The following is a 26818-nucleotide window of genomic DNA, read 5'->3' as shown; positions in this document are numbered from 1 at the left end:
ACCACTTCCACTGACAATGCCGCAGGCAGTTCAACAGCTGGTTTGCTGTGGTTGACAAAAGGCCAAGTGTAAGCCACCATCAAAATGAGGTGATACATAATGCTGATGAATGAGGTCAGTGGGCTGAGGGGATTTACTACGGACAAGCGTGAGTCAAAACCTGTCCAGGGTGCAACCTCCAGTCATAAAAAGAGAAATTCTTCTCGAGACCCTCAAGTTAAATATTGCGCATGTTTTTAAAAAACGCTGCTGCTGTCAAACAAAAATAGTTCCACTCACAGTCATACTTCTATAATACTTGAACTAGTTTACAAAGCCCCCCGTTTAGACTTTTCAGCCCAATAAAATTGTGGTAAATTGGATTTGGATCATTAGAAATCCGCCTAAGTGGGCCTGATGTTGTGGAACTGCTCCTGGAGATGGGATGGGAGGTGCTGCAAGGGCTTAAAGAGCTTCAATTAGAGCCAGACAAAGACCTCCTTATACATCTGTAGTGGTCAGGGATCACAGAGACTTAACGTTTCTCAGACTCAGACACAAACAGTAGGCTACGTAAGAATAAAAGAATAAAAGAATATATAAATGACAAACACGCAGACTGACTGAGGAGTAGCATGTGGACAAATAATTAAGACGTTAAAACGAGGAGTCAAAAGCTTTAAATAAAAAACAGACAGAGTCGATCTGCATGCTAGCAACTCTGTGAGTTCAGCAGTGCTTTAAGCTAAATGCTCATGCTAATGTTAAGTAGATTTAATATGAACCATGTTCCCTATGTTGCATAGTATAGTGTGTGAGCATGCAAACATTTGCTCAATAGTGCTGAACCCAGCGGAGGCCGACTGGAATATCATTCATTCTGTTGGTATTTGGTCATAAAGTTTAAGCAATTTAAAACGTTGACCTGATGAGGGAAATTAAAGGATCCACCAAAGTTATTACAATTCATCCGGAGGGGAGCTTGAGTATCTCGAGCAAAAGTCACGGCAATCCATCCAATAGTTATCGAGACACTCACAACCGCAAATGTCAACCTCGCTAGAGATCAAACTCAAGGTGTTCACCTTTTCCACGGCCATTCGTCCCATAATTTTTGACGGTCCGTCTGAATCTATACAGAAGAGGAAATTCCTCCAAGAAGAGCCACGAATGAGCCGTTATCTCTTCTACTGCCTCGGAGAAAGAGGCCTTTCATTCGTCCGGAATGGGATTCCTATGAAGTGTTGGGGCAGCCTGCTGCAACAGCTCAGCGAGGAGAAGAAAGTCCAGTGGAGCCATGTGTTCTCTGTCTGTTTACAGTGCTTTTATTAGGCATCCTGTGGCACAGCCAGCCTTTTGAAAGGCCGTCTTTATTGGAGCTTTCCTGTTTATGCTTAGGGGTGGGAGGTCAGCGCTCGCAGCCCCGTGCTGAATATGGTCAATCTGCCTGCATAGGAAAACTTTGTGTGTGAGTATATGCGAGTGTGTGTGTGTGTTTGTGGGTGATGGGTGGGATTTAAAAGTGATTCGGGTTTTGGCAGGTTATTATTGTAACTTTATAAAGAAATGGTCCAGGACTTTGCCCTCTAGGCTGGAGCACACAGATCCTCTCAGTCCTCTCTGGTCCTCGTCCGTCTTTCACCTCTCTGCCACGGGGCGTATTTGAGGTATGTTTGTGTGTGTGAGCTTTCGTCAACAAGTAAACAAAGACACACTTATTCAAATGGTTCCATGTATAATTGAAAATCGTGGGGTGGAACAGCAGTCAATATCGTTTTTAGAGGTTACGAATGGACGTGTGTTTGATGTGGGGGAGGTGGGGGAGGTGGGGGAGAGCGACGAAGGAAGACTTACCCGAGGACCCTTCTTGCCTGGCAGACCTGGCTTCCCTGGAGGTCCTGGCAGTCCCTGAAGAGAGAGAGAGAGAAAGAGTGCATTGAGATGATCGTATTCAATCCCCTTCTGTCGTAATCAATCAGAACCATCAGGTCCCTAAGAGGCTGTTTTTCATGTTTGCACAGTGGCAGCAGTTCAAAAAAACGACCCCGTGTCCCACTGAAGTCATTCCATCTCAAGGTGATGAGAGTTCAGCCTTATCCATCAGGAAGTTCTCAGCCCGGGTGGCAGGAAACCGTAGAAACACTAGAAATAACAGGTCATTTCCTGACTGGCTCAATGCCCCTGTGTGGCTTTATCAGCCTTGTGCGCATTCGTTTTCTTTGAATCAAAAAAGTGGGAAACGGAGAAGTGAAGGGAAAAAAACCGAGGGGCTAACGAGAGCTACCGTTAGCGCTCCGGATCCTGATGTAAATGTGTATTCAACACTCGGTATGGGAATTTCTAATTTTGCGTCACTGTAAATTACAGTATTTTTATGACGCTGTTAAATGTGACGCCTGGAATAACAAAGATATGAGCATCTAGTAAAAGGGCAGAAGCATCTACCATACAGCGCAGTGTGAAAGTTTTACCCTTTCTCCAGTTTCTTCAGCTCATTTTTCAAAAGGCTTTGAACTTAAAGAGACAAAACCAAACTTCAAAAACAACTTTGTCTTCAAAACATCGCCAACCTCAGTCCAGAGGTCAACGTGATCAGACATATATTGTGTGTATCGCGTGTCTGTCTACGATCTGGTGCATCAAGATTATAATGCCCCCCCCCCGGCCACCATCTTCTCCAGGACGACCTCCATGGGTGAGACCATCACCATTGTTACAGGTGGGGTGCTCTTTGGTGGCCTAATCAACACATGCTCCTGTCCATCTCCACCCCCCCCCCTCCTTCCTTACACTTCTTTGTTTGTTTGTTTGTCTTTTTCTCTTTTCACCTGTCCGTCTTCCACGTATTTGTTTTCCTACTTGGAGAACGGTGACTGGGAGGCAGCGGTGTCCCGGTATTCCCACCTCAGTTCGCATTTTCCAAATCACCAGAATTCAAACTCAGTCTGGCGGAAAAGGCTGTTTCCAGTTATGAGGTTTAGACTCGCTGCCTGCGAGGAAGTCGGAACATGGTGCGTGCCAACTGAATTTGAATGATGTCCTCAGAGTTGTGCTACGATCTGTGTGATTAATTGTTTCAGAGTTCTACAACATATTACTTGAATTAGCTTGTTTGGCTTTCATTTAAGAATTATAATTCAAAAGTACAGGAATACACAGTGAGTGCACATTTGCAAACTCCACTATAATCTTATTTTACACATTTATGATTCTATGTATTGTAACATTTAATTGAACTGAACACACCTTGTCATGAGAGTTATAAGAGTTTGGCTTTAAATCAAATTTAAAGTCACGGCCAGGGCAGCTCCAATGAAAAACCAATCAGAGTAAAACTCAAACTCTCACTTTCAGCAATCACATAAAACTCAAGAACATATAAATCCCATTCAGGTGTGCATTGGAACAGATTTTTAAAGCAGCAGTGAGGAGCCAAAAGTGCTTCAGATGGAGGGAACTTTGCCATATTGGATGTTTCTCCTGGCAGTGGAATCAGCACAGTGGAAGCAAGAGTCTAAATCCAGATTCTATTGTGTCTTTCAGTAGGAGACTATTAATGCTACAGGCAGCAAGAGTGATGAATGATAAAGCTGTTGGCTGAAACCTCAATGATTGCAATGCTGTGTATGTATAAGAGTGTGTGTGTGTGTGTGTGTGTGTGTGTGTATGTACAAGAAGAGTGCTGTGAGAAGACGTGGGAGACAGAGTGTGCACATGGCATGTGTGTTTAGATAATCCAAACTATGTTGAAAAGGAAGCTTGACTGGATTCATCTGGGATCTCCCCGAGGCACTACACAGAGGCACACACACACGTGCATACAAATACACACACATACACACGTGCATACAAATACACACACATTTTGACATGAAGGACCAGTTCAATGTCTGCAATATTCTCCCCAAAAATATATCTGTGCGGGTCTAAATGTATGATCACATCAAATTAATGCATTTAAATCGAAGCCCGGACAAAACATAGGACATTAATACAGATTGTGAAAACTCCTGAGCCGTAGCAGGAGCACAGTGTTCGACGGTCAAACATCAAGGCACAATCTCAGATTGGTGTCATTTACCATGTATTTGGTATAAGATGACAAAGGTTTTTTGGCCTCAACATAGTAGGCCTATCAGCAATTGTCAGTTCTTCAGTGAATTATCTTAGAACTTCCCTAAATCATCGTTCTACTATCTATTTCCTGTGGCAGATTACGTGCTTCATATTGCGGCTGCAGGCAGTGTTTTCTAAATTGCAGTAATTTGGTTCAATGGAAGTCAAGTTCGCTGTGGACATCAGCAGAGATGCAAATTAGCCAACCCTTGATGCACCGCCCTCTGCAATCTACAGCGGCAAATTACAGACCGCTACAATGACTAAGCAAGGCACACGTGTCAAACGCACAAGCCCCACTCACACCTCACAGTGAAATGACTCCTTCACGAGCTTTAAATACAAGTACCAACACACCCAGAGCGGGCTGGGGAGACATTGAGGTCTGATTGGTGAGGCCACATTTGGAGGGTGAGGAACTGTGTAGACACATATGTAAAGTTCTTAACGTGATAAAACTCCGAAACACAGTTGATTTGTGTTTGGTTAACCACTTTCCTTTGAGCTAACATAGTTATTTTCTCTATTATTAATCCAAATTGTATCTCGAGGGATCAGTTAAGATGCAACTGAGATGATTGGTGTGAAAAAAGGTGAAAATAGACCCGCCTCAGTGTTCCCGCTCCTTGTGCTATAAGCCAGGCCTACTTTAGCTCTGAATTGGGAAGCTGAATGATGGTGTTTACTGACTGCTTTGACCCTTGACCTAGCTTTGAAAGAGGGCCATGAGACCTCCACTAGCCCTCTAAGACGGAGGAATCTGATGCGGAGACGGCAAGGCGTCAGACCTGACACGTCACACCCAGCCTGGAGGGTTCAGTGGGTTCAGTGAGGAAGGAGGAAAGGAGGGAGGAAAAGGTGGGATTTCTAACCTGTGTGGGAAAGGAGATCAAGCTACATTAACCTACATATCTCGGTGTCTTATTTTCAGCTCCAGAGTACTCGACTCAAACCTTACACTGATTACAAAGATCGGCACAGACTGAGATGTCCCTCATGGAGCCTACTTCACACACTTTACTGACAGACCATCAAACTCACCACCCACAACTGCTAGCATAAACAGCTCAGACATAGACTGCATGTGTTTCTTCACCTCGACTTTCCAGAACCTTTCAGGTTAATGACCCGAGCCAAAAAGAAATAATCTTAGCTGTGCTACACTGGCATCTTGTTAGCTTCAGAAACAATTCAATAGTACTCCTTCACTGTATAGTCCTGTTTTTTCTCAAGTCACCCTTTTTATTGCTATGTTCGGGTGCTCTCCACCAGTCCACCAGGCCCGTATGCATTATGAGAGCATGAAGTGTCAGCTATAGCCCTTGATCAAAGTAAAGTAGAGTGATCAAGCACGTTTACATTACATTACATTACATGTCATTTAGCAGACGCTTTTATCCAAAGCGACTTACAATAAGTGCATTTCAACCTAGAGTACAAACTAAGAACAACAAGAATACAGGAAGTAACATTTCCTCAACATAGTCGAACTACAAAAGTACCATAAGTAAGTGCTATCTAAGTGCCACTTCATTTGCCTTTTTCTGTGCTACAGACACACACACACACTTTGTAACCAACCCAACGGACCAGAGGTGCTTACCGATAGGCCTGCTTCTCCTTTCTGTCCTATATCTCCAGCCAGCATGGAGAACCGAGTAGGTGGCACCTCCCAGCTCAGGAAGCCATCAGTAGCTGGTGGCGTTACAGGGTTGTATGAAGATCTGGTTGGTCGCGGGGTGACTGTAGCCTTGGTGGTTTTGGCTTGCTTTGTTGGTTTGATGACCTGCTTGGTCACTGGCTTGGAGGTTTTAGCAGTTGCCGGTTTGGAGATTGTTGGTTTTAAATACTTGACTTTGGAGATTGTTGGTTTTGAAGGGTTGACTTTGGAGACCGTTGGTTTGGAAGGGACAACCTTGACATAATTAGTTTTGGGTTTGGACGGAGTGGCTTTGGATGGCATAACTTTAGGCTTGGGCGATATTTTCTTGGTTGTGGTGGGTTGTTGTTGTTGTGGTTTCTTTGGGAGTGCACCTTGTTCTGATAAGGTAGAATCCGGCTTTGTCTTGGAGGGTTTGGTGCGGGTAGTGGCTGGAATAGTAGGTTTCTTGTTGTTGTCTGTTTCTGCAATTGCCTTTTTGGAGCTGTTATAGGGAGTGGGCTTTGGGGAAGTGGGTTTGGAGGGTTTATATGGTGAAGCTTTAGAGGTGGTGGGTTTTGGGTTTGGGGGTTTAGTTGGGGGTACTCTTATCCTGAGTGGTGCTGTGACAGTATCAGTCCTGGCTTTGGGTGGCGGGGAGGCCAAACCAAGCTGGACTGTGACGGGCATCAAGGTTACCAAAAAGGGTGTAGGAATGGTCCGAGGGCTAAGCTTTATTGTTTGGGTGGGGGCCACATATCTGACTGCCGAGGCAGCAGCGGCGACACTCCTGGCAAGGCTCTTCCCCGTGGTCTTCTTGGGCATTTCCGAGCTCCCGCGTTTAGGGGTAGCAGCGGTAGCTGTGACGTTCGCTTCTCGTGGTAGGATAGGCAACAAGGGAGGAAGGTTAGGCCTGTACGTGTCAGCTTCCCTGCACTGTGTCTTAATGTAACTGCAGTAGTTGTGAGCTGCCTGTGCAGAAGGGACCAGGTCAAATTGGCAGATGGCTCCTTCAAAGTGTGCCGAGGCCTGCTGCTGGCTCGACCTTCCCAACAAGAAGGAGCCCTGGAGCTCTGGAGCCAGTCCCTCCTCACTGTCCCACCCAAAGTCTGCATGAACACTCTGCTCTCCGCAGGAGGCATAAAGAGTCACTCTCTGTCCATTAATTCCCACCGCCAGTTGGTGCCACTGGCCATCATGGGGCTCGTAGGGCAGCGCCACCGAGGTGTTTGGTCCCGTGTGTAGGACCAGATGGCCCGGTGCAAGCTGCAGGCCGAGAAGGAGCTTCTTGCGGCCTGAGAGCAGGGTGAAGAGGAAAGCACTGTTGACACGGTGTGAGCGCACACTCAGGACCAGTGCCAGGTTGGGCCAGATGGCCGCTGGGAAGAGTGAGCGCAGTGGGGTTTCAATGTGCGCCCGCTGGTTGAGGATGATCCCCGATCTGAATGGAATGACCCCCGTTGGCACCGAGCGCCACGGTTTCTCTCCCTTGAGCCCCAACTTTTGGAGGATGTCCACATCTGCATAAAAAAGGAAGAATAGCGTTAGAGGGGCACATATCATGGCACACATCAGTACAGTAGAACAATGCATGTATTATGATTCTCTTTTTGTTTCTTGCAAGTATATTCTACAATTTTGCTTAAGTTGAAATAATTAAGATTAAGATACTGATCAAATCGGTTTTGTTGATCCTTAATAATAATAATTATATATAATTTGTTTTCTTTTTCTTTCTTATATGCTATGTATGGAAGCCCGTTTACGCCACTGTGAGAAAAAAAATTAGGATCCTGTAAGTCATAATAATGAGATACTATCTCATTATTATGAGATAGTAAGTCTAAATAATGAGATACTATCTCATAATAATGAGATACTAAATCGAAATAATATCTCATTATTATGACTTACAGGATCCTAATTTTGTTTCTCACAAGTGGCGGAAACGGGCTTCCATAGATATGTAACCTCACTGTGGATATGAAAAATAAAAAAATGTGTTGAAACATGAAGTCCAAGAGTTTAACACGTTGCTATTGTATGTGCCCAAAATGTGTTGTGCCAAAACAAAACACTCCACACGTGTGAAATTCTCCACGCTAACTGGGAGTGAACTACATCGGAAAATAGTAAAATTCAAGAACGTGGCCACTTGAGCAAAAATTACACACACAAACATTAGTCAGCAGATTTAGAAGCTGAGGGAAACTGTTAAGCGTCTTAAAAGTATTAATAGGACATTCTGTACGTGTTGAGAGAAACGAGTGAGGATCTGCTCCATATTGGAGCTGTGTTTTCCAGCGGTAATGGTTTGATTCACTACGCCGGCTCAGGCACCAGGTTTCCAATGACTTTCCATTTACAAAATGAAACCAATCATTTTCTTTTGCTGTGACACATGACATGCATGGCAGCATCATAGCTATTCATCATGTTTGACTGGTCTTACAGACAACTCTGAACAGCAGCTCACAAAGAAATGGAGCGCAAACACTGCGCTGGAGAGAAAGTTGAAAAATAAATAGAAAAAATAATAAACTCCCTGGGTTTTTGAGGTGACCAAACTGCTTCTGTCAGCCGTCTAGTGCGAGATGCGGCCAAAACAAATAACCATGTATAGGTCTACTCGGACATAAAACTAGGATGATGATAGGGGACCAGATGAAGCGTCCTTGGGTAGTTGTAAAAAGATGCGGTGGTGGCCTTTGTTAGCACACGTCAGCGCTTTGCAGCAACACGCGTCTCCAATACGGCACGTTGTGGCATCGTTTGACCATGTGACTGTTGTGAAGCATAAAACTGCTTTAACCCTTGTGTTGCCTCAGGGTCATTTTGACCCGAATCAATATTACACCCTCCCCCCACCTTTGGGTCATTTTGACCCGATTCAATGTTTCACCCTCCTGTTACCTTTATATTTACTAACATATTTTACCCTTTGGGTTTCAATTTGCCAGCAATTAAAACCTCCAGAAAATTATTAGAATTAATATTGTTTTCCAAGTTTAAGTGTGAGGCACTTTATGTTTGTTTGTTGACTACCGAAAGAACACCGACATTAAACATTGAATGGGGTCAAATTAATCCTAATGGGGGGAGGGTGTAATATTGATTCGGGTCAAAATGACCCTAAGGCAACACAAGGGTTAAGCTAGCCCACAGCAGATGGCCTCAAAATATTCCAGATTTGTTGGTATTGAGGCCGGCAAATTACCAAAGGAGCCGCTATGTGGCCGTATTTTAACATCTCCGAGGAAAACTCAAAAGTTCCAAGCCAGATCCGCGGTTACACATTTATGATCTTTCACAAATTTGGCCTTCCTGTCTTCGGTTGTTGATTTTTTTTGTTCTAGAAAGTGCCGTGCTGCCAGGCTATCGGAGCGACCTGAACGAATGCTCCGTACACTTCAGATATTGTTTGGGTTTACATCGAGCAGAAAATAAACATTGTGTATAAACATGAGAACTCAGACTTTACATAATTGCACGGAAAGTTTTCAAAAAAGAAAGAGAAGAGCGGGAATTTGATCGCTGGTAGTGGTGGTAGTGATCAAGGAATTAGACCTGAGAGAGGAAGCGGCCGAGTTCTCACATGCACCGTGTCAAACAAAAACGTAAACTAATCCGTCTAGTCTGGAAACATGACGTGTAATTGATTAATACCAGATTTTAACACATTCTTATTTGATTTCATAGAATATGGTACTTGTCTCCTTTTGTGGACTTGCTTATCCTATCTCGTCGTTATTTATATGCTTTCCAAGCTCTGTATACAGCTGGAAGTTTTTCCTGACCTCAAAACATAAGATTAGATTAGATATATTAGTATTCATCCTCAGGGGGAAAATTGATAAAAGGGCTTTATAAAATAGCCAATAGAAAAGATCAACATGGGATATAGTGTATACCCATCCACACAGTTAATTATTCTCTCCGTGTGGTCTCTTCTGCAGTAGAGGACAACAGGACTTGGCAGAGAGGCAGAGGGGTTCATTACATGTATCTGTTCTGTATGTAGACTCCTGTCTCCAAGCCCCTTTATTTACCGCTATTACATGCAGTAACCATGTGGTGTTAGGTATACAGAATACTGTATGGATGTGAACACACACACACAGAGCAGAATTGTGTTCAACACATGGCTGGAGCTCATAGCCGTGCTCTGTGCCAAGTCTTTGGAGTCGGACAGAGAGAAGGTCCAAGGCTCTTCAGTCTGTAACGTTATCCCTTGTCGAGGATGAAGTCACCGATTCATTAACACACTCAAAAGATTTCTCTTTGGCAGACTGGCCTATAGCGAGCCATTTATAATATATGCGAGAGGAAAATACATCCCCACAGCAATATGTCGCGAGCAGCCCAATATCAGCAAACTAGCTTTTATGTCATAAAAAATATATTTAATTTGCATTTCGGAAAATGAGGGTTTAAAAAAGATAAAAAGATAAAATATCAGCACTTGTGAAAGAAGAACAGATGTAAGCTTTTACAAGGCTTTTATTAAAGAGCTATTACTTTGAATTGGGTAAAAAAGAGTTCAGCTTTGTTGCAATGAACCGAGAGACATTTTGGTTTTGCCGGTCGTTCAGTGGCTGCGTGTCGAGCCCATTGAACCCCCCCCCCCCCCCCTGTCAGTCTCCATCAGGATAACTGGAGAAGTCAGGGGGCCAATTCACTGAACTGGATCTATAACTTTATATCTGGGGAAGCCAAATCTGGGGGCGTACAAAAATAAACTCCCAGGATGCAAAACAAACATTTTTACCTGCTCACTCACATTAGAAGGAAAAAAAGCCTAAAATATAAGCCATATCGGCACATTTTAACCATATCTAAACATCCAGAAGTTATAGAGCAACATTATCGTTCATTTATAGTGTTTTTCACCATCTGGCTGATGGAAGTCTAATATTCCTAATATCTTGTTTTTAGCTCTGTTTGGTCTCCACAAACTCCAAAAGGAAATATGTGGCTCTCTCCCTGCTAAACGCTCCACTACGTTCATCAGCTCGTCGCTACATGTGTCTGTCTGCTGCGCAGGTCGTGTACCGTGGCTTTTTAGAGCTTTGCAGTAAAAAATAACTGCTGGCTGCGGTTGAAAACGAGGCTTTGAAAACCAAAAAAGTGTAACGCTGGAGAGTTGGACAACGAGCTGAACGTTGCTATAAAGCTCTGTGAAGCCGAGGAAGCTACGAGGCGTAACTCCTTCCACCTCGCCACATCCTCACTTGATAATTGTTCCTATGGAGTACAGAGGTCATCTTGTGTCTCCACGATGACCATCACGGTGCTTCTCCTGAAGGCTGTCAATCAAACACGTGTTCAGAGACTCAGTGAAGGACATTTCTCTGTGGTGGTCAGCTTTGAATTAAGCATCCGATCACTCCCTTGCTCACTCAGCTTACTCAACACATGTCGTCGTGGCAACCGTTGGCCCAATTCTCATAGCAATGTGTTTACGTGCTTTGGCAATGACCAAATATTCAAAGAGTCAATCCCCCCCCCGGTGCTCAAATAAAGTGTACAGTTTGTTTCAACGGGTACATTTTCAGTGAAGAAGAAAGAGGGATTAAAGTGAAGTGACTGAATTGAGAGAAGTGGAAGTGACTGAAAGGCCCGGCTTACCTTCAGAGTGTACTTGTGTAAGTCCCAGGTAACAAGTACAATATAATACGGTACAGAGCAATAGGGCTCTCCTGGGGGAAGAGAAGAGAGGACGTTAGACAAGGCAGCAGTCATACATCATTACATTAGACAATTGTTTCACTCTTAAAATAATTTGGCATCAATTTTTATAAAGAAAACCCTTTAAAAAGGCAATTAATGTAACTTTTGGTTTCCAGAAATCAAACCAAAACGAAACTTTATTATCAAAGCCATTACTAGAAACACATTTTGGGTTGCAAGGTTGTTAATAACTACAAAGCATTAGTGAATGATTTATTAACCATCAATACAACCAGTGGTATCTATCCCACCTTTGCATTGCATTTGCTTGTTTCTATATTTTATTAGGACATATTTCTCAGTAGATCACAACATCATGAACCAGAGGGAGTATCCAAAACTCCAGTATGGTGATAGAATAGTCAAATATTATTTATCTTAAAGTCAAACAAACCCTGACACCATGTAAATAACAAATGGAAACTGGATTCTGCAAAAGCATGTACAATTTCAAAACACACACACAGACACACACACACACACACACACACAGTTTCAGGTTGTGGTATGAAAGACATACTCGAGTCGACTTCTCCATCGACACACAAAGAAACTCCAGAAAAACAAAGCGGCCTCTCTCAACACCGTTACCGCTTCCAGGTGAGCAGACTGATTGGGAAGTGGACCGAGGACTCAGCGGGGGACTGAGCTGGGGAGCCACTGTTTACCGCTGTAGGTCATCCACACACACACACACACACACACACACACCCCCCACACACACAAACATACACATCGGAGGAGGAAATGTGTATAGCAGCTGTAGCTGCAGGGCCAGAGTAGAGCAGACAGTCGGGTTTGTTGGGCTCCAAATAAATTAAATGTTGGAAAGACGCGAACTGTTGCATAAACATATTTACCAGAACCATCCCAAGATCAGAACTCTCATGACATATTTCTGAAAACAACCTCAGCACTAACCAGTGGCTGTTTCCACCACTGGTCTCAATGATTATAATCAGGGTGTGTGTACATATCCAAGTGTTTGTGTGTGACGGTGTCTATGTCTCCCAGTTCCTGGTTGCTAATACAGCTTCATCCCAATCAAACAGCTGGCTGTGGTTACTCAGGATGCTTATAGTGTGTGTGTGTGTGTGTGTGTGTGTGTGTCTGTGTGTGTGTGTTTCTCTCCCAGACTCCCAGCTGGTTACAGTCTCATTCAGTGTCATATCAGTGGAGGAGAGATCCGCTTTCAGAAAATGAGTCATGAATCCTGAGATTATTTTTTACTGTTGCAAAAAATGTCCCCTGGGCTGTTTACATCTGTGCAAACTGGACCGAGTTTCCTGGGAAACGGCGCCGCTTCCTTTGGCTTTTCAGCTTTTGAAGTTCTCGGTAGCTTGTTTAGATTTTCGCGAGGGTGCTTTTTTTGAAGTGTTTGTGACGTAGCGGGATTTTCTTTCCCTCCGTGGAACATGTGAAGGAGGTTGCACGGAGGCTGATTTGTGCAGAGTGGACATTTAAATCCGCGTGGCTGACAGCTGTACGCTGACCCAGTCCGCTGTGGTTTTCATACTGCAACAGTGAGCTCTGTCGGGACTCCCTGGGGAATTCTCAGCTAAACTGAGTGGACAAAACACAGATGAGCAATAATAAAGTCATCCATTAAAGCAGAAAGCAGAACCTATATTGCTGTGAGCCACTGAACTCACAGCTGCTCTGTACTGCTGGTAACATCTTTCTCTACTCGGGGATCTTCTTATCTTAAGTGTGATTCACACACACACTCACACATATCCAGCTAATGGAAAATGTGGACACAAAGGAGTGCGTCTGAGCAACACACCGATGGAAAGAGTGACTCAGACTATGTGGATGTTGGTTACGATGTTTGCAATTCAGTCATCTCGATATCTGGTGCCACAATCTGCAGCGGCAATTGACAGATTGAAAACTGTCCTTTCCTCAAAGCCGATGTTCTCTTTCCTGGCATCATTGTCTTTCATCTCATTTCCTAAACCTACACGTTGCTCATGTATAGACCCTCATTCTAACCCCTCGACCCCCCCCAAAACCACCACCACCCAACAACCACTCAAACAGCAGCCCGCCTGCAGGCCAGTGGCCAGTCAAAAGGTTGAGAAACAAACACACCGAGAAGCCCCCGTAGTTTCCGTTTCTTTTAACTAGTTTGGACTTCTCAATGATTCCCTGAAAGGATTTCCCCAAGGTGATCCTGCCTCCTGAGCACGCGTGCACACACACACACACACACACACACACACACACACACACACACACACACACACACACACACACACACACACACACACACACACACACACACACACACACACACACACACACACAAATAAATACTCTCATACACACACAGTGGAAAATTCCTACAGAATGGCTGAGACTAACAGAGGCTGATGAGGAAGAGAAGGTCACTGACATCTCTTCAGACAAGTTGTGTACTTGTGTAATCCAAATATACTTCCTGACCAATGAGCTACAGTCTGGCTCCAACTGTTATAATGACTGAAATGGCATTAAATTATATGAGACACTACTTGGATATTAAACTTACTATTCAGGTTGGAGAGGGACTGACTCCGAATGTATCCCAGTGGCTATTTATCATATTCAAAATATTAAACTATGTAGATGTTTTTATTTATGTATTGCCAACACACAGCCAAAGAATAATTGCATGCACACAAATGCAGGAGTGAGACGTAAAGGGCGACACCACGTGGCCACGTGTGTGTCTGATGTTGCAGCTCACACCTCGCAGGTATACACTCTGCTACAACTCCTGCACATCTTATGTTGCAGATGTTGTTGTGCACTCTTGGGCGGTCTTTACATCTGTGAGGATATGAATCTCCTATATTTCTTAACGAATGGTAGTTTCTGTAAAACACCACGAGTGGAACATAAAGGTGATACCATGTGGCCAGCTTGCTTTCCTGAGAAACTTGGGGGAGACAGTGAGTCAAATCTCCGGACTTTCCTGCTCTCTACATGACTCAATGCATCCCCCACTATCTCCCCACCTCATCCAGATGTTCACTGCGCAATAAAACCAAATATCGATCGAAGACAAGAACCACGGATGCACATTGAAATGAATGAATGCATTGATGCGTTTGTTGTGAATTGTGCAACAGCTGGCTGCTGCACGCACTTTCCTAAAATAGTCAACAGCGTAGCCAAGAGAAGACACAGTATTTCCGTCAGTATATTATAATCAGAACGTCCGTTCAGATGTATGCTGTAAACGCATGTAACACATCTGCATGTTATCACCGAGCAGTAAACGTGCTGTTGAGCTTCACTGTAAAACGCATGTCAGTTGCAGATGTTCCTTTCAAGACATTGATAAGTGTTGTCTGGATGTTGCAAACACGTACGTCACAGTTTTAGCAGTATTTGGTTTAAAGTCAGCTCTTCCACCTTAAAAACTGATTGCCCTGCGTAGATGTGGCTGAGGAGTCTGCGTGCGTAAAAAGGAAAACATGGAAAGCATCTGATGAACTTCTCCCCGAACTTTATAGGTCTGAATAATTGCATGTTTTGCTTGCTCAGATGAGTCAGTTTCGTAAACATTACATGGCAAAGTTCCTGCATTCTCCCGTTTTGTATTTGCCAACCACAACATTTAAACGCTTGAATGAACCATTTTTTCATTTGCACAATCACAGATGTGCAAGTTGTTGGGTCTATTTTGTCCCAAAACAAACATTTGGACACATTGACTCGTTTTTTCAGAGTTATTATGGCAGCCTAAATGTATTTTTTTTTTAAAGGAGAGAGCTACGGTTCCCAACCGACCCCGTACAAAGCCTCAGCCGTGCCCGGTGGACACCGCTCCTGGACCTCAGCCAGCCGGCACATCCCAGGTAACGCACATGGGGGCATGCAGCTCCTCAACATGGAACCCAGTGCCCGCCAGTGTTCCGCCTCACCTCAGCTCTTTCCAACAGCCTCTCATCAACACACACAGTCACAGTCCAACACATGCAACACTGGTACTCACTTTGTGTCTAGATGAGAGGTTCTGCAATCTCTCCTTCGGGTGCCTAAATTCATTTGTATTCATTTGTCCTGGCAGTCAAAAACCTGACCGTTAATCACAGCGTGACTCCTTTGCAAGGGGGGCAGAAGACACCGGTCGCCGTTTTACACATTTGACAAGCTGGGGATGAAGTTCCAGGGGAAAAAACTCATGTTGATTGGTCTGTCAAGCCCGACATAAATTCCTCCTGGCCGGCTGGTTTGACAGAGAGTTTTCCTGCGCGGTTGTCTGTCGATATTCCCCTGTGTTTCATTCATTTATGCCGATCCAGGTGGAGGGACGCGCTGCCGGCGAGTAAGCTGGGTTTCTTTTGGAGGGGGGTTACGGAGTCAGGAGCCGTGGACTCATCCCTTTCCTTTTTAAATAGGTTTTCTGTGGGTAAAGCGACGGCGGACGCACCGCGCGCCCAGGTGTCCGGTTACACAGCCAAGCGGTTGCATCGCGCAACTCCACGCCCCTCTTCTCCAGGGGGGTGGCCACATGGCTCTTACCCAGAGCCCCCCGTGCACCCGTAAACCATATGAATGAACCACGGTGACACATCGTGCGCAGCGGCTCACACACTGACAGTGCCAACACGGGAACGCCTCCAGCTCCTCCAGAGACTCTTCTTCAAGTATCCACCGTCTTCCTCAATGCGTGGAACAATGTGAGGGATTGTACATCATCTAAGTCTTTCAAGACACGTCTTTGAGGGAGAGATGGGGTGTGAGACTCGACAACAATGAAGAACTTTATTAATTCCCCTATCTTCCCTTATAATATAAACAATATGTGAGGAACCCCCCCCCCCCCCCGCTGGCGCCACGAGTGACGCTCGCCTAGAGCGCCAAATGTGCTAGGGCCGCTCCTGACCAGGCCTGTACCAAAGGAGACCTCCGCACAGCCACCAGAGGCAACAAATACAACATGACATCTGTTTGAGATGCTTGGCGGAGATGCATGCGCAGAATGATGAGACATGTTGTGCTCCCAACGAAAGTTAACAGTTTTCATGAGGACCACTTGGATGTGTTTTGATGCCGTTCAGATGCAAACTGCTCACAGGGAGATCTGTGGGTTAGATGTTGCTGCTGAAGTGAACACTTGTTGTGAGCACCAACAACACATTGGAGGCATTTCTGAGAAATACACACCGACTTGAGCCTCAGCCCATGCACTCTTTTCAAAATAAGGACTAATAATTTGGAGTAATCCTGTATTATTTTGTGATTAAATCAAGTAGAAGTGGATAAGTTAGTGATTCCTGATAGAAGGATCTTATCACCTTAAACTAACGAGTGAACATAGCCAAACACTCTTTGAATTGATATTACAGCAAACCGCTTGTTCACGTGAATGCTGCACACACACACACCAGTGGACGAACAACGAGTCGAGGAGGCTACAGAAGAACGACGGCAGTGACTCGCGTCCATTAGCGCTCGCTCTTTGAGCAGATTAGCCGGAGGCCTGTAAGGTCGCCTTGATTGACCCTCTGTGAGGGCGGCGCTGACTGCGTGTGTCAGCTCGGGCGATCTCTCTGCATTTCAGCCTAAGGCCGTCGGTAAGCCGGCCTCGGGGGTGTGTGCTAATGTACGCAAGTCATTAACATGCTCTTTACAGTCCCCTTCACACACTCCTTCCCTTGTGTTTCAGCGGCGGGGTGCCACCCGACCCTCCCATGTACTTCCAATGAGCCACGGCGACTCTGCCCCCTTCATCCAAATTACAAACTCTGCGCTTGCAAGCGCTCACTGCCACCCCTTAAAGCAGCTTAATTATGGTCATTGGCACCAGGTCTGAAGGCTCCCTTTATCCCCCCCCCCACGCTCCAGAAATAGGCTCCGCTGCAGCACACAGGCAGCCCAGATCAAACGCGCCCCAAAGGGAAGGGGTCATTACTGGTGCGCAGGGCGGACACAGCCCAAAGGGTGCCGGGCCACGCCTTGAGCCCAAATTGCAGCCTGGGCCTCGTGAGGACACAAGACTGGTCTTTGATGCACGGCAGGAGCAACAGCAACACACGCCGTGTGGATATCTGTGTTTACGGTGAGCTGTGTACTGTACGTACACACAAACAACCAATACAGTGTTTTGCAGACTTAAAGCTGAGGAAATTGGGCGCTTGGCGTGGTTGGCTGTTCACATGTTTCTCATGGTTTATATTTATCTGGATATCACTGCTGTTTGACAGAAGTAGCAGGTTTAGAATTGTATCCAGGTGACATAAAAATACTGAAATGATATGAAAAGTACAAGGATTTAAAAACATATTACCTTCTTTGAGTAGTTTTTTTTACTGTTTCAAACGGCGGAGGAAATGACCGTAAGCGGCGGTGTTTTCAGAGCACGTGTGGACATTAAATAACCTCATGTCACCCAACAAATAAATAAGATTGTAAGGACAGTCACCTCTGTGTGGATGTGTTTTCACTCTGGGCCGTGGCGGAGGTTACGGAGGTGGTGGCGGTGAACCAGACAGTGCTGTCTCTCTCAGCTCCACTGCACACAAGAAGACCGTTCATACAAGGAATGTGTACGTGTGTGTGTGTGTGTGTGTGTGTGTGTGTGTGTGTGTGTGTGTGTGAGTGTGTGCACTGAGTGGGTGAATGTGGAGTGTCTCTGTGGTTTGTGTTTTTCCCTTTGCAGGTGGTTGTGTCCACTTGTTTGTGTTTCTGTCTCCTTCCGGTGCATAGGGATGGAGCACTGGGGGGGGGGGGGGGGTGGGGGATTTATGTTACACTCAGTTCCATGTTACAGTCTTTAATGTCACTCCCTTCTGGGCTTTACCTTCTTTTGTCTCTCCTCCCGTTTGCTTTCTCTCTCCTCGATGTGTGTCTCTCTTTTCTTTCTCTCCCCCCCGTCATTCCTTCACCACACGCGTTTCCATCGCTGGCACACCGCGGCAGACAGCCACCCCGAAAGCAGTGCCACAACCATAATGAGCATGTTGAGTTCTCATAATAACACCAGAATAACCTGCTGGGGGAGAATAGCTCTTTTGGGGGCAGGCTCACAGATCGGTCCATCCTGGATTCAGAGAGCCAACGATACACAGATCCAAGTTTGTTGGAGTGTGAAAAATGGAGTTCAGTTTCCACTGTGCTCATATTACATTCATTTCTGCAGTGTTTAATACTTTCTTTTCTTTCTTTTCTACTTGCTTTAAAAATAACGAAAGGCTGGATTATTGAAACAGGATGCATAATTTTACCAATTGCTAATTCCACTCCCATTGTGCAATATGGTGGTTTTTTGATGATGGTTTATTTGTCGTTTGCTAGAGTACAGGTACAAAAGCATCGAAATTGCAAGAAAGGGTGGATGAAAGATTACAGCATAACATGAGGGAAGAAGGCGAGAAAAAAAACAACAACCCCCCGACTATGCCCCGAGAGGGGTACAGTGTGGGAGCAGGAAAAAACACCTTAGCACATAAGCACATACATCTTAGACATGACTTGCAACGAGTAGGAAGGGGGGAGGGGAGGTAATCCAAAGACTGGGTGATCTAAACCCATCCATTGGGGGCAGAAGGTAACCAGCACCGACAAGCAGCCAACCGGTCCAGCAGCCTTTCACGGCGCCAGCCACAGCCCCGTCCGGTCACACTGGGGGTAAGAAGCAGGCGGCGTGGGATGGGGGGGGGGGGTAGTGAATGCATATCAGTGTGTTGAAGTTCGTGTGTGAGTGGCCTGGTATGTCGTCCTCCCCCAGGCCACAACGGACATTATTATATTCAAATATTGAGGTTTAAATTAAAGGCCACCATCTTAAACTTGCAAAAGGTGATTTGAACACTGACAATGTAAAACATATATATATATATATATATATACACACACACACATAAATATATATATATGTATATTAAAACATATATATATATACTAGGGCTGTCAATTGATTAAAAACAATTAACTAATTCGTCGCACATTTTGAAATTCATTAATCGCGATTAAAAGTTTTTTTTTCTTCTAAAGACTAAATCTTCAAAATGAACGAGTAATCACTTCAGACAGCGTGTATTTTAGACACTTGTTTAATTGTATTCTTTTTTAAAGACAAAACTTCACACAGAGCTGTGTTTTCAAAGAGGCTCCGACCTATAAAGTGCCAGCGAGGTATTTAATATCGTGGATGATAAATTGTTTCTTCAGTGAAACATCAGATTAGTAAACAAAGGTGTATTTGAGACCCCATTGGTCCTGTCATCTTTATCATTGAACAGCAGCAGAACCAGTGGCCTTGGTAAACTGACAAATATGTAATGTTAACCCTCTGGAGTCTGGGCTCATGTTCTCGATTTTACAAAAAAATGTAAATTCACCTATTAAAGGCTTTTGCATGTGACACATCCCAGTGTTTCCCCCACCATTCTATCAGGCTGAGGCCCCGCCCCCCTGTAATGTTCTCTATGGCGCCAGATTACAGCAGAATTAATGTAAGGTTATTTTCTTCAAGACGTCTTTGTTCTTTTATTAAACTAAACATCTGTTATTGGTCGTCTCTACAGCAGCATGTCATTCTGTCTCGACGTGTCGTTCACTCTTCTCGGCTCACCGTCCCGCGCGCCGCTGAGCTCCATGCCGCGGGCGATCAGGTGAGCAAAGAAAAAGTCACCTGCACCTTCCGCCCCGCATCACCGACACGTCGCCCTCTGCTTCTCTGTGAATATCGAGGAGCAGACGGGAGGAAGGAGGCGGACTGCCGCGGTTTGACACTCAGAGGAGTGCAACAACTTCAACGCACACCCGAAGTAAACAAAGTTGCGTTAATTGCGTTAAAATATTTTAGTGCGTTAATCGCGGCCAAATTAATCGCATAGATTAACGCGTTAACGCTGACAGCCCTAGTATATATATATGTATATTAAAACATATATATATATATATACACACACATATATATATGTGTGTTTATATATATTAAAACATATATATACATTAAAACAAATATATATATATATGTATATATATAAACATATATATATATACACACACACATATATATATATATATTATAACTGCTTTCATTTATTTTGTGCTTTTGGTTCTGAATGGTAGAGGAGATTGAAGCCATTAAATAATGATATATTACTCTGAGATATTATGGGAATATGGAGGCTGTTCCAGTTTAAATCAGGGGGAGGATCCAAAGAAAATAATAATATTAAGGATGGCCTTGCTTTGAGAAAAAAAAAGGTTAACCACAATGTTCTGCCAACGTCCTAATAATTTATGACCAGTCTCGTATACTTTCCTGTCCAGAAAACACTTTGTTAATGCACACAAGTGGCAGGTAAAGCTCGTAAGCATGCAGGAAAAGTATCTTACAATATGTTAAAGTGGAGCAGAAAAGTCATGGACTGCAGAGCTTTTTCCTCTTTTCCTCCCTGACACTTTCCTTGGCAGTCAGGGAGAATATTGACACAGGACCAACTTGGCACCGTCCGAATGGCACAACACACCGAAGTTAGTCCACACCTGTGTGAGTGTATAGAAGATGTACTGTACATATATATATATATATATATATACTGTACGTGTGTGCACAGGTATGCAATGTCTCAGATGTGAGCGAGAAACTGGCTGCATTGGGTGCTGTGAAATTCTTGCTTTTAAGCTCCTCCCTCCGTAAAAGGTCGACCCCGACAGTGTAGCACAGTAGGCGAAAAAAACTCACATTTAAACTCCCATTATAGTCAAAGTTTAATGGAAGCCCATCTGAGTGTGCAATTCACCTCCAGCTGAAATCCACTCACTGTGCATCATCTGTCAAACAGATTCATTCTCATTCCGGACACAGGGCTCTGTATTGAATCTGGATCGGGCCACCAGAGACCCGGGTAGCCTAAGTGGAAACAGCCGGGCCAATGAAACCTGCTCTCTCTGGCATCAAATCAGTGTCCAGATTCCAACGATGCCCTCTGTAAAAGGACTTCATTATGCTCTGAGCATATGGACTACACAAATATTTGGCTTGGTCATTATGATGCTGTATCCACTCCCCCAATGGAACCAGGTCCCACACCAGGCTCAGTGTTTCTGCATCCCAGAGATGGCTCACCCTACCCCACCACTAGCCACTCTCCGTCTCCAGCCAAAAGGGAAGAAATATAATATTTCCACAACAGAAGAACAGAGGTGTATTACACTGCCTCCAGGGAGTCGTGGAGCACACATCTATGTTTTTTATTCAGAATGTAATACTTTGAAGACAAGCTCCCCTCAACTTTTTAATTACCCTGAAGCTCCTCCGTCTCTATCCTTCTGACATAAGAAGTAGTCAGGAAGTGTCACTCCCTCGGACCCCCAGTTCCCTCCAAACAGATGGTCTTTCACTCAAATCTCTCACTACTCTCCTCTCTACACTCCCTCCCACCTTCCTCTGCACACACACACTGATATCCCAGATTCCACCAATGACCAGAGAGAGACAGCTTTTCTCCAACCTGAACCTGTATATGTCTTTGATGTAGCTTCTTCATAGGTGCTGCTGGAAGGGTTCAGTATTTTGGAACGTCAGAGAGTTTCTGTAAACATCTTCAAAATCTAACATTCAAGCCCACTGCAGGCAACAAGGAGGTGGGAAAGGAAGCAGCATTTTTCATTCTTTGCAGAACAAATTAATTTGTGTGTGTGTGTACAAATGAGTGCAATACTATGAATGCTTTCCAGGAGATATTTAAATTTGTAATAATATTAACTTGATTTTAAAGGAACCAAGACAGTTAAAACATAAATGTCACCATTTGATGCACTGTACCAGATTGTAGCTTCAGCTAATGTGCATCTGTGTCCCTTGACAGATCATAACTAACATAAAACAATAACATACAGTACAGGATAAGACACACTACAATAGTATGCCTTTGATTTTGTTTTATTATCCCACCCATTCCATGCCGGAGGGTTTTCCTTCTGCCTTTGAGAGTGAACAACTAAACCTTTCTGAATTGGTCAGACAACATGTTGTAAAACTGGTATTTCTTTCTATCAGTGTGGTATTAATCCTCTCATCATCAAGAAAGACAAGAACATTTCCCGAGATGTTAAACACCGAGCAGTGTGGAGGATTTAGTGGCATCTAGTGGTGAGGTTGCAGATTGCAACTAACTGAATCGCCCTCTGCTCGGCCCTCTCTTTCAACAAAAACACATCGATATTCAGTTTCAGGTGATAATACACTGCTGAAAACAAAGTTATGAATATGATATTCCATTTGTGACAATAACTCCTCTGGAATCCTACAAACTGTTCCTTTAACTTGTCCTTCAAGTGGCAGTGACTCAGATTGCATGAGGCTGCTGAGTGAATGCAGGTAAATGCTGCTGCTTGTCTGCACACATGCAAATACACTTGTGTTTATGTGTGTGCAGCCACACTGTTCAGTGTGTGTGTGTGACTAAAGAAAAACTGTTCCACGCCAGTGGCTGTGCCCTAGAATCACTCTCAGATGGTTCTGATAGTGCGATACTATCTCACTTTGGTCGCAGTGACTGCAGGAAATTAAGAACTTTCCTATGGACCTGAGTCACGAGGCCTTATGAGCCGGTGTGCCGTCAGCATGAGATTACGTCTTCTTCCACAGTCACCACTGTTACTATGCCCACGCAGAACATTTCTTCTGAAGAAAACCTGGAGTCCTCATGATATCTCTAGTGTATCTCATGTAGGTTTACAGATATCACTTTTTTTTAAATATGCTATTAAAAAAATTAATTCCTGCAGCAAAACAAGCCCGTGAGCAATCCGTCCTCGATGCTTCCCGTTACATGCATTTATTTCTAAATCTACCAGCTTGGTTTTTCCTTTATAAAAAACCTCTAGGAAAATGAAGATGGAAGAGATTTGGGATCCACCCAGTGAAGTTCAGCTTCTCAGTGGGCAGAGCATGAGACTCCAACATGCTGCATGCAGAGATGTTCCTGGTGAGTAGAAGGGATTATTTTGGGCAGGCGCCCTTGTGCTCAGCTTTGTTGCAGCCAACGGAGCATGTAGGCCAAGGTCGACAGAGCAACTGACTTTTTGCAACCAATCTTAACTCCTTTACCCCATCTTCATACTTTCTGCTTATTCTCTTTCCCCATGTATGTGACCCTATACCTCCACCTCCTGCCACGAGAGGAAGCCCAGAATGGAGGGAAGAGAGGAAGAGCCTATTCCTTTCTTTAAGTCCACCAAAACTCTTGCTGCAGGAGCCCCCAGGGTTATATAATAAACATTTAATTTCCTCTGGCAAGCAATAGAAAGGCTTATATCATGTAAAAGAGCAGAAACGGCGACTGAACAATGCTCGTCAGTCTGTGTTTTTCAGGCCAGGTTCATTCGTCCAGTTGGAGGCCCGGACTGCTGCATGAAGCTTTTCCTTCTGAAGGACGTTTAGTTATCTTATTGCAAAGGGAAAGAACTGCCATGATGTAAACAGGGTAAATGAAAAGGGACTAAATGAAGCATGCAAACAATGTTGAAGTTCAGGTCAATAAAGGCAGTAAAAAGCTTGTCCAGCAGAACTCGGCTGGTTCATGTACATATTTTATTTCCTGTCCATATTAAAAAAAAACTTTCTTGACTATAATTGTTTTATGTGATATTCCAAACCATTTAAGTATACGTCCTTTGACATTTGTTCTTAACAACCTGTTTAAAAAGACCATTTACTAACCCTTAACTATTATTAAATATTATTACAGAGTTTGGTTGGCAGATGGTATTTGTCTTGGGTACTGTCATTTAAAAAAAAAAAAAAAAAAACTCCTGTGAAGAGCCAAACCAAGCCACACATCCCATAGTGGTGGGAATAAAGACCACGCTGAATAAAATATAAAAAAACTATCCTTTTATGAGACTTTGGGGCACTTTGAAGTACGTTCGGAGAAACCTTGCTCTGTGCTTTAAATCCCATCCGTCCTCCATCATCTTGACGTGATCCTCCCTCTGTGTAGTTTGACAAATATTAAGGACGCCGCCTCATCCCACGGACATGCCTCTAGCTGAACTTAATGACCATAGATTGCAACGTCGGAGCATATATAAAAACACTGAGGCATTTCCTCCATAATAAGCCGAACAAAGCTGCTTTGTCAGCTACAGTGTTTATTTCTTTTTTTTAATGCCAACGCAAAGATGCTCGCCCGCCTGCAGCTTTGACAAGCTGCTACTTTTCTGACCTTCAAACGTTCATTTGCCAACCTTCGCCTGCTCATTTAGCGTTGGCGTGCCCTTTGAAGTGGCCGTTGGGCGAGTGGTTGGCGCTTGAGGTACACCCCAGTTGCGTTTTCCTGAGTCAATGTGGGAGCTTAAGGTGAGGCTTCAAACGCGGGACAGTCATTCAAGCAATAATTCAATAGTGCTTTAATAACACAGATATAGGTCCTGATATTTATGCTCTACCACCTCTCTGGCTGGACTAACACAGGGACCCTTCACACTCTCCTCCTCTCAGTGCCAGACTGTCAATTATTCTCCCGACAAACATTAAATTACCTGCCAAAATATATACGAGTAATGATAATACTTAGGTTTCCAGCATTGCCCCGCAGTGTATTTAGGTATGAAGGACAGACATCTTCCATTCTGCTGCTTCCCCATCGCTCAGTATGTGTGATGGCTAAAGGATAAGAGGAATACAACCTTTCCATCAGACTGTATATGCTTATTTTCTGCTGGACAAATAAGCACCGATTGTTGCTCTCACGCATTCATTCTTAAAGTTTCTAATCGAAGCGCTGCACCTTGCCCTCAGCAGCTTTCTATTGTACATAGCCTCCCTTTCCCTGGATTACATTATGAGTTAATCCACGCTAACAGTCGGGCTTTAAGGACAGAAATGTTAATCTGTTGGTTGGTCAGTTGGTCCACCGCTTTCTTCCAGACTGAAATATCCTAACGACTATTGATTGATTGCCATGGATATATATACGAACATCCATTATCCCCGGAGAACGTGTCCTACTTATACTCTGGTGGTATTATGACTTTTCCTGCCATGCCGGTTAACGTTTGTGGGTCAGGGTTGAATATCATGACAGCTGGATGAAGTAACTTGGCCTCAGTGTTCTCATTCTTCACGGTGTGTCCTCGAGCCTCTCGCTGCAGCCACACACAGCCACGAGCTTGGCTGTTGACTCTCGGTGTTGTTGTTGTGCTGTTCTCGACGACACGCAGCATCAAACAAAACTGTTTCTTTCACCTGATACCCTTATTTTTTCAGTGCTTTTGCTGTAAAAATAAGCAACGTATTTTCACTTTGCAAGAGGAGTGCAGCAGCATCTCCCTGTGAGAGCGTGACATGATAATGAGACAGCAGAATCAAACCTGGAGGATGCAGACTGTGTGAGAAAACAGGGAGAGTAAGCCAAACATGATGTGCCCACAAAGACAACTGTGAATAAAAATGACACAATATTTTAATTGATTAAAAGCAACAATTTGACTAATCTGTCTGTTTTTCACACGTGTTTTTGTCGTTGCAACAACACTTATTCCAATTGCATCCTCCCACGTCTGGTAAACCAAATAGGTAATGACAATAGTCAAATGATTTTTGTTCCAGCAGAAAACATTTTGATGATTAAAACACAGACTGTGTGTACCTGCCTGCAGTCGTCACATTAAACCTGCACAATGACTTTTCGATAAAACATTGTTGAATGTTTTTTTATGGCTCAATAGGTGTTAGTGTCTGGAAATTATCATGTAAAAAAGTCAGCATTAAAATAGATGCGAGTTTTGAGTCATGTAAAACATCATCAAAATATTTTGGAAATAATTACAACACAGTATGAAGAACTTCCGCGCCTGGAATTTAAAAAAAACTCCTTCCATAACATCACTGTTACTGCTTTTCCACCACCTTGCCTCACATTGTCTTCACTAAGCGATTCTGCTGGTTCTAGTTTCTCATCTCGTGACACATAAGAAGATTAATGCCAAGTTCATCTGAATAAGAGCGTTCTGGTTAACCTGTGTGGGCGTTGGGTTACAATGCATCACACTTCTGATGTAGCCCTTTACTCACTAATTGGTGCATTGCCATGAAATTTGGCCCAGATATTTATAGTTCCAGTCTTATTGACTTTTCTTCTAGTGCCATTATAAGTTCAACTTTTAAATATATGCAATACTTTTGTTAAAATGAGTGACATCCCAATCATCCTCATGTGTTCAGTGCTCTTATAGGCGCATCGATACGTAGCAAGATAAACACACTTCGACCTGCAGGAGGATATGAAACTGTAAAAACAGTATTGGACCACAAATACAATGATAGTGATTAAAACGTGATCGGAAAACAAACAAACAAAGTGAGCGCATTATTTAAGTTGTTTTAAAGCAAATTTCAAT

The 26818-nt window shown here is 43.9% G+C and overlaps 1 protein-coding gene across 2 annotated transcripts in view; it reads right to left on the bottom strand.

The window, feature by feature from the left end:
* Positions 1–15877, bottom strand: part of LOC130205365 (collagen alpha-1(XXVII) chain A-like) — a 63899-nt gene extending 48022 nt beyond the window's left edge. For both annotated transcript variants that reach the window (XM_056432691.1, XM_056432692.1), the window contains exons 1-4: positions 15450–15877; positions 11363–11433; positions 5699–7254; positions 1834–1887 (exon numbers count right to left, since the gene is read on the bottom strand). In XM_056432691.1, coding sequence (XP_056288666.1) covers positions 1834–1887; positions 5699–7254; positions 11363–11433; positions 15450–15502 — 1734 coding nt within the window. In that variant the 5' untranslated portion in view covers positions 15503–15877. The remainder of the gene's footprint in view (positions 1–1833; positions 1888–5698; positions 7255–11362; positions 11434–15449) is intronic.
* Between the last annotated feature and the right edge of the window lie 10941 nt (positions 15878–26818).

This window comes from Pseudoliparis swirei, chromosome 15, assembly GCF_029220125.1.
Source record: "Pseudoliparis swirei isolate HS2019 ecotype Mariana Trench chromosome 15, NWPU_hadal_v1, whole genome shotgun sequence".
NCBI lineage: Eukaryota > Metazoa > Chordata > Actinopteri > Perciformes > Liparidae > Pseudoliparis > Pseudoliparis swirei.
The sequence above is the reverse complement of the archived record's forward strand: the minus strand, read 5'-3'. Positions and strand labels throughout refer to the sequence as shown.